This window comes from Ursus maritimus, unplaced genomic scaffold (assembly GCF_017311325.1).
Source record: "Ursus maritimus isolate PB19 unplaced genomic scaffold, ASM1731132v1 scaffold_24, whole genome shotgun sequence".
NCBI lineage: Eukaryota > Metazoa > Chordata > Mammalia > Carnivora > Ursidae > Ursus > Ursus maritimus.
Window position 1 is genome coordinate 44,257,075 of NW_024424897.1, and position 12,774 is coordinate 44,269,848.

Consider the following 12,774-nt stretch of genomic DNA (forward strand, 5'->3'; position numbering starts at 1 on the left):
CCTGTTTCATGCCTTAATAAAAGCAACTTTTGCACTGAAAACGTCTCAGGAATTCTTTCTTGACCGTTTGCTCCTGGCCCACATCATATCACCCTGGTCTAACGCACACAAGTTCTGATAGATATATGTACTGAATCCCCCTGTATATTAGTTATCTTGGCTTCAAGACCCTTATTTTTAATATATTTGATCAAAATCAGAGTGGTATATTAAAGTTTCTCACAACTGTGGAGTTTTTGCCGATTTCTCCTGGTATACTTCATGATTTTTGTTTTATAGTCACAATCTCTATGTTTCTGAGAGCCAAGGTTGATGACATATTTCAGCGTGGAAAGTGTCCTATGTAAATACAGAATTCTTTTTACTGGATACCTTGGGTTCTATATTTCATATTAATTCCAGTACCCTGATTTGCTTGTGATTCCTGACATGTCTTACCCAAACATTTGTGTTACTTTGTTATATGTGTTACTTTTGCAAACAGAGTATAGTTGGATTTAATTTTTTTTTTACCCATTCTGAAAGATTCGTTTAGAGTTTAGCCCATTTATAATTACATGCAGATTCATTTTATCACCTTGTTGCTCAGTGAACTGGTTTTTATTTAAAAAAAATTTTTTTTAAAGATTTTATTTATTTGACAGAGAGAGAGTACAGGCAGGGGCAGCGGCAGGCAGAGGGAGAGGGAGAAGCAGGCTCCCTGCTGAGCAGGGTGCCCGACCCGGGCTCGATCCCAGGACCCCGGGATCATGACCTGAGCTGAAGGCAGTCGCTTAACTGATGGAGCCACCCAGGTGCCCCTCACAGAACTGGTTTTTAAAAGAAAATTTTCTTCCCTAGACTAACAGAAAAGGTATACAATCCATTTTTAAGATTTATTTACTTTTAGAGAGAGAGCATGTCATGAGCAAGAGAGAGAGCAGAGGGAGGGGCAGAGGGAGAGGAGAATCTCAAGCAGAACTCTGAGCCCAACGACGGGCGCGATCCCACAACCCCGAGATCACGACCTGAGCTGAAACCAGGAGTTGGACACTCAACCAACTGAGCCACTCAGGTGCCTCCAATCCATTTTAAATTTACTAGAATAATGTTACTGTGTGAATCAGTGTTTTTAATTTTTAAAGTGTAGTAAAAGTTCAAAGAAGGAGGTAGGAATCGCCCTGACTTCCACCTTCAGAAATGATTACTGTTAAGATTATGGTATTTTTGCTTTTCGTCGTTTTTTTCTATGTATATATTTTTATTTAGTTATTTATTTTAAAGATGTATTTATTTATTTTGAGAGAGAGAGCGAGAACACACATGTGCACTAGTGGGAGGGGGAGGGGTGGAGGGAGAGGGAGAGAGAGAATTTCAATCAGACTTGGGCTGAGCATGTGAGAGCCCGCAACTCAGGGCTCGATCTCACAACCCTGAGATCATGACCTGAGCTGAAATCAAGTTGGATGCTTAACCAACTGAGTTGCCCAGGTGCCCCTTTTTAAAACATCATATAAAGAATAAATTATGCATAAAATATAAAGCCTGACAGGTAAAGCCAAAATCTCCAGTCCTCTTTCCATCACTCCACATAGCCAGTATCATGCTATGTATCTATTTCTCTAATCCTTATTAGTCACAGAAAGTACAGGTATTCCTGGCTATACACACATTTACTATCCAAAAGTTTATTCTGAACAACTTGTGAAAAAATTTACCTGAAACTTGCCATGCAAATAAAAACCTGACTATAATGAAATGTCACGCACGTGGACCAAAAACATTTAGGCTAAGATTCTTTGACAGTTAGGGGTAGGCCACTGGAGGAAAGTGGATGGAAGACTACTTTGGTCCCTGTGACTTGGCCATTCTGCCTCAGGGATTCAGCCTGCTATTGTTTACCTGGACAGTACTTTCTATAGTTTTCTGAGCTCTCGACATTTGTATCTTTTTTTTTTTTTTAAAGATTTTATTTATTTATTTGAAGAGAGAGAGACAGCCAGCGAGAGAGGGAACACAAGCAGGGGGAGTGGGAGAGGAAGAGGCAGGCTCCCAGCGGAGGAGCCCGACGTGGGGCTCGATCCCAGAACTCTGGGATCACGCCCTGAGCCAAAGGCAGACGCTTAACGACTGAGCCACCCAGGCGCCCCTTGACATTTGTATCTTTTTTGTATGTTTTGTTAAGTACTTTAGAGGCAAGACACAATAAAATCAGGAGTCGGTAACTTTCTGCCATTATAATCCAGAAGCTCCATATACTATTTTTTATATTCACAAAAACAAAACTAAATGAAAATAATATTTTTTAAAATGCCAGTGAATGTACCCAAGGGAAAACATGATTCTGGAAAAACACTCAACAGATGTATTTTAGAAGGAAGCAGTGGCTCAAAGAAGCAAATGAAAGCAGAGAAGAAAATGGAGACTAACTTGCAATGGGATTTCCTAGCATTATAGGATGAAGCCAGGGCTATTTTTGGGTGTTCCATGCGCTTCAGGATGGGGAAGACAGTCTTCCTCCAAAACACCTCTAGTGAAACGCCTACACATTGTATAATTCAGCAGCTGCACTAAAATTAAAGATAAAAACATATATATAAAAGGTTGACAAAATTCTAGATTACCTAACGTGAGAAGACGAAAAGAGCCACCTAAGCATGTACAGCTTACTAAAGCCACATTTACATCAGTCTGTCTATAAATCTGAGGTTTAGGTAATATCTAATTTTTCCCCTCAATAGAGTTAATTAAAAAATTGAGAAAAGTATAATGACTTAATTGAATTGAAAGACATTATCTGCTAAAATGGAGATCATACAATAGAAATACTAGAGACACTGCTTCTTTTCTAATAGTATCTGTTGTCAGTACAGCGTCACTCATGATGCTGGGCACATCCACCCTCTCCATCTACCTTAAACAGCCTTATCTGCAGGCCCGGTTCAGGCAAGCAGGGCTAGGCTGGTCTGTGCTGGTCTGTGTCTAGAGGTGGTCCCTAGATTGTCGGTCCCTGACCAAAGGACAGCCCAAGCAGGCTGGCCAATAGTTCACGGTAGTACTGTGTGAAGAGCTGTGCTCGGCCAGATTGCTCTCTTGGAAATTTAAAACAGAAGAATGGGGGAAATCTGTCAGTTAGAAAGAGAAGAGACAGAGTAGTTGAGTCACATGAAGAAGATTTTGATACCTTAACTCAACTGCAGACCCTTTTTTTTTTAGATTTAAAAAAATATATATTTTATTTATTCATTTATTTGAGAGAGAGAGAGAGCAAGAGAGGACCAGAAAGCACAAGCAGGGGGAGCAGCAGAGGGAGAGGGAGAAGCAGACTCCCCACTGAGCAGAGAGCCCCACGCAGGGCTTGATCCCAGGACCCTGGCATCATGACCTGAGCTGAAGGCAGATGGTTAATGGACTAAGCCATTCAGGCACCCCCGTAGACCCTTCTTTCTGCAGTCTTGATTATTGTTTCAGTTCTTCTTCACAATAAAAATCCCTCAGTAATAGGGTTTTTAATTTTAAAGTAAATTTACAAACACACACATCATCATCACAACTCAGTGAAGTTAGGATTAAACTACTCATTGTTGAGACGAGAAAATGGAGGGAGAGTGGGATCAAAGAATTTGTTCAGGTCACAGAGCTTCTCAATAGCATAATCATGGTAACACAAGATAGCTAGCTGTGTTTTCCCATTAGACCACCACTACTGTTTTCGCTCACAGTTCTTTCTCCCCAGATATCAGCTACAGCCAGAACAGCACGGTAAGGCGAGCAAAGCTTCCCTCTTACCTGTTTGCTGAATGGTAGTTATTGCCTGAGCGTTACACTGCAACTGTAACATCTGCTTCAACATGGCCACTCCCCAGATATTCAACTCGGAACACAAGACAGGAGGCACTGCTGCTTCCGGCTTAGAGGAATCGGCTGCTTCAAGCTGCTTGCACAGCGCAGACACACTGACAGCACAGAGGAATTTGTATTCTGGGCTATGGTTTTCAGTGTGGGGCAAGAGGTGGAAGACAGCATTATAGTTATTTTCATATTTGCCATTAATATCACATCCTGGAACTGGGGTCTTAACTCCTGTGCCATTTTTCTCACTCTCCCCTCCTACGTCAGAACTGAGCGCTTGTATCAGATTCTCACTTTCAGGTGAACACATGTCCTTGTTACTAATCTCACCACAAAGCTTCTTCAGGACTTTGCCTGCATCCTCAAATCTAGCTAAAAGAGTTGACCTCAGGGCGATGTGGCAAAAGACACCCAGTGCGAGCAGCAGCCCCCCTAGAGGACACTCTATATTATGGTAGAGATCCCAGGCCTGCTGCATACACTCATGGCTGCAGTACTTGGCATAGCTGCATCCATCACAGGGAACCATGGCCAAAGTGTGCTTCAAACATCGGTGACAGTAGAGGTCCCCATTGGTAACTCTGGTATCCCACTTGCTCTCTAGGCCATGATGTAGTGGTGGCCTTTCTCCCGGGTTAAGGACACTCACAAAAGCATCCTCCTTCACCAAGAGCTCTCCTGGGAGAATATCTTTTGTGGCAATCAGATAGCGGCCTCTTAAAGGGTCCACGCGTAGGCCGACAGAAGATGACGCACTGGCAATCTGTTCATTCTCTTCCCTTAGGTCCATATCCTCAAAGACTTTCGTTACAACTTCTGGGAAGGTTGCTGTGAGATTCTCCCTTTCTTTTACCTTCATTTTCAGACGACAGAGGTTTCTCTGCAGAATTTGAAACTGGGCAGCTGCTAGGGTTGGTTTGGCAGCAAAGCTACTTTCAAGATGCCTGATGGTCTGGCCTGCCTCCTGTAGTCTCCCCAGGGTCACCAGACATTCGACCTTACGCAACGTCACCTTGGGTTGCAAACTTTCCGGATACCCATGCATCTGTGCTCTCGTGATGTCTTTAAGACACATCTGAAAACAGAAAGGAAATCCCCAAATGACCCTTGGTTCTGACTCTTCAATGTCTACTGAAAATCTTAACAAAAATCTACAGGAAAGTTAAAGATGATTAAAAATGGAGCAACTATAACCACGTGCTTATTTCTTTAAATCATATTCTACTGTGCAGAACACGTAAAGATTAAGTAATACTTAAGTGATTAAGTAATACTTGTCGAGGATATTGAATTTAATTGTCTTATTAAATATTCCTGTTTTGAGAAAAAAAAGTCTTACAGAGAAGAACTATACTGATTAAAGGGGTAGGCTGAGAAGCCAGAAAGATCTACATTCCACTTCTGATTGCTTCTTACTAGCTGTATGACCTTCTGCAAGCAACTTAATTTCTCAGCGTCTTAGTGCTCTCATCTGAAAAACACGGATACCTCACAGGGTTGTTTTAAGGATGAAATAACGTAATATACCTAAAGTGCTGAAAAGAGTGTATGTGTTTAATGTATGATAATCGCTGCTACAAGAAGGGAAATAGAAATAACCAATACAGGGAGGTTATAAAGGGTTAAATATTTCACAAGTTCTTCCAATTGTTGTCCTCAATTGTCTAGGACTTTCTTGCTTAGGGCCTAGAGTTAAATTCTTGCTCGCCTCTTTTATTTTATTTTTAGAGAGAGAGAGAGGGGGAGGGCAGGGGGGAGGGGCAAAGGAAGTGGGAGAGAGAGAATCTTAAGCAGGCTCCACGCCCCAGCGCAGAGCCCAATGTGGGGCTCAATCTCAGGATCCTGAGATCATGATCTGAGCTGAAATCAAGAGTCAGACGCTCAACCGACTGAGCCACCCAGGCGCCCCCCTTGTTCGTCTCTTTCAGTTCCAAGGGCAATAAGTGTGAACCTGTGATTATTCAACTAGTTCTTAATTCTAGGGCATATTTTAAAATTTCTGTGGAATTCCAAAATGGATGTACCAAAATGACATTTGAGAGCTTGGCTTTAGCCCTCAATCGGAGAATGAGAACAAAGCCACTCATATCAAGCCCACTCCCTCACAGACATACACAGGCACTTCCGTGCAACTTTTACTTGCCCATTCAAAATTCGCATTGAAGGTGAGTCATATTACTGCAGGGATAATCTTGAACATGCTCCACTTATTAAGAAACAAACAAACAAGTAAATAGTTTGCAAACACTTGGAACCTAAAGTATTATTAGCAACATATCTCATAGCTGATCTTGACACTGAGAACTGCTGACCCACTGGATATAGTCCATGGCCCCGTGCCGTGTGCCATGACTCCTGTCAACCAATATGACCCACATGATCACCTGTGATAGGTAAAATGAAGCAGCGGAAAGAACAAATTTGGGAGGATACCAATTTTCTTCCAACTCAACCAGCTGAAGCAGGGCCCAGTTTTAGTGCTCTAAGGTAGGCGCGGAGCTGAAGGTCTAGTCTTCCAGTGAACCCCCTACAGATCCTCTCCCATCACACCAGGCACCCCGATACTCACTTCATACTCATCCAGGTAGAAGAGGGCCGCAGACCGATTGGCATAACACAGTGAAATGTCTGCAGTGTGAGGCCTTGCATGCGATATTCCCTGCAAAACAATCAACCAGTTAAAAACATAAATGAAAACTGGCATTTTAAAAAATAATTTCTACCCCCAACATGGGGCTGGAACTCATGACCCAAGATCAAGAGTCACATGCTCCACCTACTGAGCCAGCCAGGTGCACTGAAAACTAGCGTTTTTAAAGCTCTTTTGTGGGGGACGCCTGGGTGGCTCCATCTTGAGGCTCATGTTAAGAGTCTGCTTAAGCTCAGGTCATGATCCCAGGGTTCTGGGATGGAGCCCCGCATCCTGCTCAGCAGGGAGTCTGCTTCTCCCTCTGCCTGCCGCTCCCTGGCTTGTGCAAAGTGTGTGTGTGCGCGCGTGAGCACGCGCTCTCTCTCTCTGACAAATAAATAAATAAAATCTTTTAAAAAAGTACACTTTTTTTTCAGATAATAAGGGCTATACTACGAAAGATGGCCTGAAATTGGTAACGGTAGTGGATCTCTTTGTGCTTCAGCTTCACTTTTAACCACCTTAGAGCAAAGCTGGGAAGATTAAGTGAGGAGATAAATAGTCCAAGCACTCTGAAGACAGCAGCATCAGACACAGCTTCAGCCACAAACAATACTGAAGGTAAATGGAAACGGAGGAAACTTTGCAAGCACAATCCTGCACATAACAAAGGGTGAGTGGCACAAATGGATATTCACAGAAGAAACGCTAATGATACTTATTTCTTAGAAAACAAATAGCTAATTCATTTGTGGATTGCAAAATATATGAAAACGAAAGTACACAAAGTTTCCTTTTTTTCTACCACCAAATTGGCAGGGATGAATAATTATCATAAAGGCAGCATCTCAAATCACTGAAGAAAAGATAGGGATTATTCAATAAAAGTATTGTGACAAGTAGGTAGCCACTGAAGATAAAGTTGGCTCTCTATTTATGATAAACCTTTCATTATGATAAATTCCAAATGGATCAAAATCTTAATATAAAAAATGAAACTCTCAGAGCACTAGAAGAATCTATAGGAATAATCTAAAGTAATGTTGGAGTGAGGAATCCCTTTCTAACTATGACACAAAACCCAGAAGTCATAAGAGGTAAATAAATTTGACTATATAAAACATTTCTTTACAGCAAAAACCAATAAAAGCAGTATCAAAAGGCAAACTTGAACTGGAAAAAATATCTGCGACTCATATCACAGGCAAAGGGCTCATTTCTTTACTTTATGATTAGTTCCTACGGCTCAATAAGATGACCAATAGTTCAATAGGAAAATAAGCAAATAACAGGAACAGATAGTTCTAACGGGAAATACAAATGGCTCGTAAACATATGAAAAAATGCTCAACTTCATTTGTAATCAGCAAAATGCAAATGAAAACTCTACTGGATCTTGAAAACATTATGCTGAGGGAAATAAGCCAGAAACAAAAGAACAAATATCGTACGATTTCACTTGCATGAGGCACCTGAAATTGGCAGTACCCTAGAGACAGAAAGTAGAACAGAGGTTGTCTGAGGTGAGGGGGGAGGGGCTGTGGAGAGTTACTGTTTGTTTAATGGGCATAGAGTTTGGGTTGATGAGAATGTTCTGGAAATATAAAATGATGATGGTTGCACAACACTGAGAATGTACTTAATGCCACTGCACTATATACTTAAAAATGGTTAAAATGGAACATTTTATGTAGTGTATATTTTATCACAATAAAAAAAGTTTTTATCTGATAAATTGAAAAAAAAAAATCCCAAGTCTACTGAGATACTATTTTTTACCTATCAGACTGGCAAAGATAAATAAAACTGATAGCACACTGAGTTGCCAAGGAGTGGGAAAACGGGCATTCTCATATGTTGCTAGTGGGAGTGTAAGTTGGCTTCATGATTATGAAGGGCAAGTTAGCAATATGTATGTGTATTTCGTATATATCCATATCATTTATCTCTCCATCACATCAGCAATTCTTCTAGAATTTATCCTACCGATAGAAGCCTTTACCCTAAAGATATGTGCAAAATAACATATGCAAAGTTTCTCAACACAGGGTTGTCTGGAACAGCAAAAGATAGGAAACAACTTAGATCAATTACACATAGATCTATAAGACACTGATTACATAAACTATACGTCCGTTTTATGGAATATCATGTAGCTATAAGAAAAGAATAAGGAAGCTCTTAATGTACTGACGTAGGATGATCTTCAAGATACTATTAAGTGAAAAAAGCAAGGAGCTGAACAGTATATATAGAATGTTATTTACATAAAAAGTGTTGGGTGTGCAGGAACGAGAGTATTTGTATTCATTTATATATGCGAAAGTATCTCTGGGAAGATACAAAAAAAAAAAAATTTACTTATTTACTTTAGAGAGGGAGCATGTGAGCCGGAGGAGGTGCAGAGGGAGAGACTGCAGCAGACTCCTTGCTTAGCACTGAGAAAGGAGCCCGAGGTGGGGCTTGATCTTAAGACCCTGAAACATCAGGACCCTGAGATCATGACCTGAGCTGAAATCGAGAGTCAGAGGCTTAAATGACTGAGCCACCCAGGTGCCCTTGGAAAGATACATTCAACAGTGCTAGCTTCTGGTGTTGGGTAAAGAGGTGGCGAGGGGACAGAAGAAATAGACTATATTGTATATATACTCTTGTACCTTTTGAATTCAAACAATGTAAACATATTTCCTATTCAAAAATAAATAGAGGGGCACCTGGGTGGCTCAGTCAGTTAAACGTCTGCCTTCAGCTCAGGCTGTGATCCCAGGGTCCTGGGATTGAGCCCTGCATCGGGCTCCCTGCTCAGCGGGAAGTCAGCTTCTCCCTTTCCCTCTGCCTTCGCCCACTGCTTGTGCACTCACTCTCTCTCCCAAATAAATAAAATCTTTAAACATAAATAAATAGATAAAGTAATAACAAAATCTTAATAACTAGTATTGCTAAGGATATAGAGAAATGGACGTTCCCATACTTTACTAGGAGGGTTGTTAACTAGTTCTTTCTTAGACAACAACTCAGCATCAAGTACCAAAGGCCTTGAAGAAATACATTCAAATGACCCAGCAATTGCTCTTCTAGGAATTTATCCTAAGAAAACAATCAGATATGTAGAAATATTTACATAGAAAGACGCTCCTTTGTAGCTTTACAATACCAAGCAATTTGCCAACATTAGGCGATGTTAATCAAGTATAGTTCTCTGTAATGAACACTAAGCTAGCTGTAAAAAATCATGTGCTAGTGGAAAATTTAATAACACGAGAAAATGGTCACAATAAATTGTTGAGGGAAAAAAGCAGATTACAAAACAGTAAGTGCAGCATTATCCCAATTTTGTAAAAGAAAAACATATTTTCGGAGGAAAAAGTGTCTGGATGGATATAAGCAAAAATGTTAACAGTGCCTATCATTGATTATGTGATTTTTTTACTCCTTATGCTTCTCTCTATTTTCCAAGTAAATTACAAAATATAGTACTTTTATAATCAGATAAAAACAACAAATATTATTTTAAAAAAGAAAGAAAACAGCTGCTTTGTAGAAAATTGCAAAGTACCATAATCACCAAATACTAGCTTCATGAAATAGGAAGGCTCATCTCCCTCCACATCCAGAGCAAACCTTAATTTTTTGTCTGATTTCACTTTTTACTTGTTTTCCTTGAACAGCTTCCAATGGGATCACATTTCTGATATACATGCATAAGGTTGAAGAGATTAGCTCTGAAAAAGAGCTATTAAGTCATTTATTAGTATATCATTACATCTAGTGAATCTTAAGTCTTCAGCATTCACTAATGCTCAGAGTATTCCACTAAATACGTTATAACATTACAAAGCAGGGCTTTTATCCCTTACAGAGGCTGTTCTTTTTTTTTTTTTTTAAGATTTTATTTATTTGACAGACAGAGACAGCAAGAGAGGGAACACAAGCAAGGGGAGGGGGAGAGAGAGAAGCAGGCTTCCCACCAAGCAGGGAGCCCGATGTGGGGCTCAATTCCAGGATCCGGGGATCATGACCTGAGCTGAAGGCAGATGCTTAACGACTGAGCCACCCAGACACCCGTACAGAGGCTGTTCTAAGTCCGACAGTTGTTGGAAAACTAATTCCAAACATTATGCTTAGCCCTGTTAAAGATGCAGAGTAGGGATACGCTCTTCAAATTCACACTCATTCTTTTAATATACAAGATCACAGACCTGGTGCAAGGGATTGGTTCATTCTTGCTTTAGGCCCATATTTATCTCTTAAATGTTATGGAAGGAAGTCTCTCTGGGGTCTTGTTTCAGTTTCTACCATGGAAGCAGGACAATAAGAGCAGCAGAGTGGTAAAAGCCACTTTTTCTCATCAAAATCTAGTTCATGATGTTTAATTTTAAATACAGGCACACCTCGTTTTAATGTGCTTCGCAGGTATGTTTTGTTTTGTTTTGTTTACAAACTAAAGGTTTGTGGCAATCCTGCACGGAGCAAGTCTATCGACACCGTGTAACAGCATTTGCTTACACTGCATCTCTGTGTCACATTTCGTTAATTCCTGCAATATTTCAAACTGTCATCATTATTATATTTGTTATGGTGAGCTGGGATGAGTGATGATGACTTGCTGAAAGCTCAGATTGTGGTATTGTTTTTAGCAATAAAGTATTTTTAAATTAAGGTAGGTATACATTTTTTTAGACATCATGCTATTGCACATTTAACAGACAATGGTATGATGTAAACAATTCTTATACACACTGGGAAACCAAAAAATTCACTTGACACGCTTTACTGCAGTAGTCTGGAACCACACCCACAATATCTCCTAGGTATTTCTGTATCTGTTGACAACCTCTAAAATGCAGTTCAAACAGGCTGTGGCAATTGAGCTTATTTTCCTTTCAGACTTAATCTAAGTCATACTGGTTGTAAACTAACACTGTGGCTAACCAAAAATCGAGGTGCTCGATTGGGACTATGAAGCCAACAGCCCCATCAGTCATCAGATAAAAATGGCACGCAGTTCAGTGACAGCTGACAGACACGGGCAAGGCAGGGCCAGGGGTCCAATAAGCCTACAGCACTACAAGGTATCTGAGGGAATTTGAGAATATAAGTTTCTGAACGGAATCCAGGACATATAATACAAACTACCTGCTGTTTCGCCGTATAACCAGCACCAGAATTCTGCCAGTTTTATCAAGTTCAATTCACAAGTTATAAACAAAGCAACCACTGGCTACACAATTCAGCAAGATGGTTCTATCTTCTGAAGAAATAAGCCCTGTGAAATTGCTAACACAGCCCCTCCTGCTGAGCTGGGGGTACCTTACCTTAGAGTACAGCACTGTGGCTCCCGTATAATCCTTCTTCTGAAATTTTTTGTTTCCCTCTTCTCTGTAGAACGGGGGAGCGCTGGGGTCCTTTCCCACAAGGTAACCTCCAGAGAGACTTTTCAAAAACATCTCATCCTCAGGTCTTCATGAAGAAACAAACAAAAAAGAGCACAAATTTGTTATTTCAAGTGAAGCTCCTAACCACTGAACTTGAAATGGGAGTGAGTACCTGCAAAACACTGGGACACATGAGGTTGTCTGTGTCATGTTATGTGAACGGGGGAGGGTGACCTTGCCTAAAATATGGATTCTCTGCTAATAATTTCCTTTTTCCACTCTCTCTCTACCTTTAGAAACCTTCCCTTTTCTGTAGCCCTTTGGAGCTCCCCTCTACTTGCTACATGGGATGCTGCTCAACATTTTAAAAAAAGATTTATTTATTTGAGAGACAGACAGAAAGCATGAGTAGAGGCAGAGGGAGAAGCAGGCTCCCCGCTGAGCAAGGAGCCGGATATGGGGCTCCACCCGGGACCCTGGGATCACGACCTGAGCCGAAGGCAGATGCTTAACCAACTGAGCCACCCAGGCGCCCCAGGATGCTGCTCAATTTATGAATCAATTAACCAAGCCAATTTGATTTTAAAAATTTACTTGGTTGACTTTTTGTTATTTAACAAAGGATATCACACAGTAATTCTTGGTACTATTTTGTAAGTAATTCTGAAATTATTAATCTGAAAAGCTAAAAAAGCAAGTATACAAATGTTCTATATTATAATAAAATTAACAAGGTCGATCTAATACACACACAAATATACACACAGGCTGGCAACGGAGGCTCTACCTTTCTTCCAACAAGGAGAAACAGTATAGAATACCCTAGATTCTCTTTGACTGTAAAGCAATAAAGTAAAATATTCATGATGTGAAAACTAAGAATTCTCGTAAGCAACCCTTGGGTCAAAGAAATCAAAATCAAAACTGAAGAATGTTTAG

The 12,774-nt window shown here is 40.5% G+C and overlaps 1 protein-coding gene across 2 annotated transcripts in view; it reads right to left on the minus strand.

Moving 5' to 3' along the window:
- SMYD4 (SET and MYND domain containing 4) overlaps positions 1–12,774 on the minus strand; it is a 67,354-nt gene that overhangs the window by 34,297 nt on the left and 20,283 nt on the right. For both annotated transcript variants that reach the window (XM_008695281.2, XM_008695282.2), the window contains exons 3-5: positions 11,776–11,920; positions 6,401–6,490; positions 3,769–4,906 (exon numbers count right to left, since the gene is read on the minus strand). In XM_008695281.2, the coding sequence (XP_008693503.1) occupies positions 3,769–4,906; positions 6,401–6,490; positions 11,776–11,920 (1,373 nt within the window). The remainder of the gene's footprint in view (positions 1–3,768; positions 4,907–6,400; positions 6,491–11,775; positions 11,921–12,774) is intronic.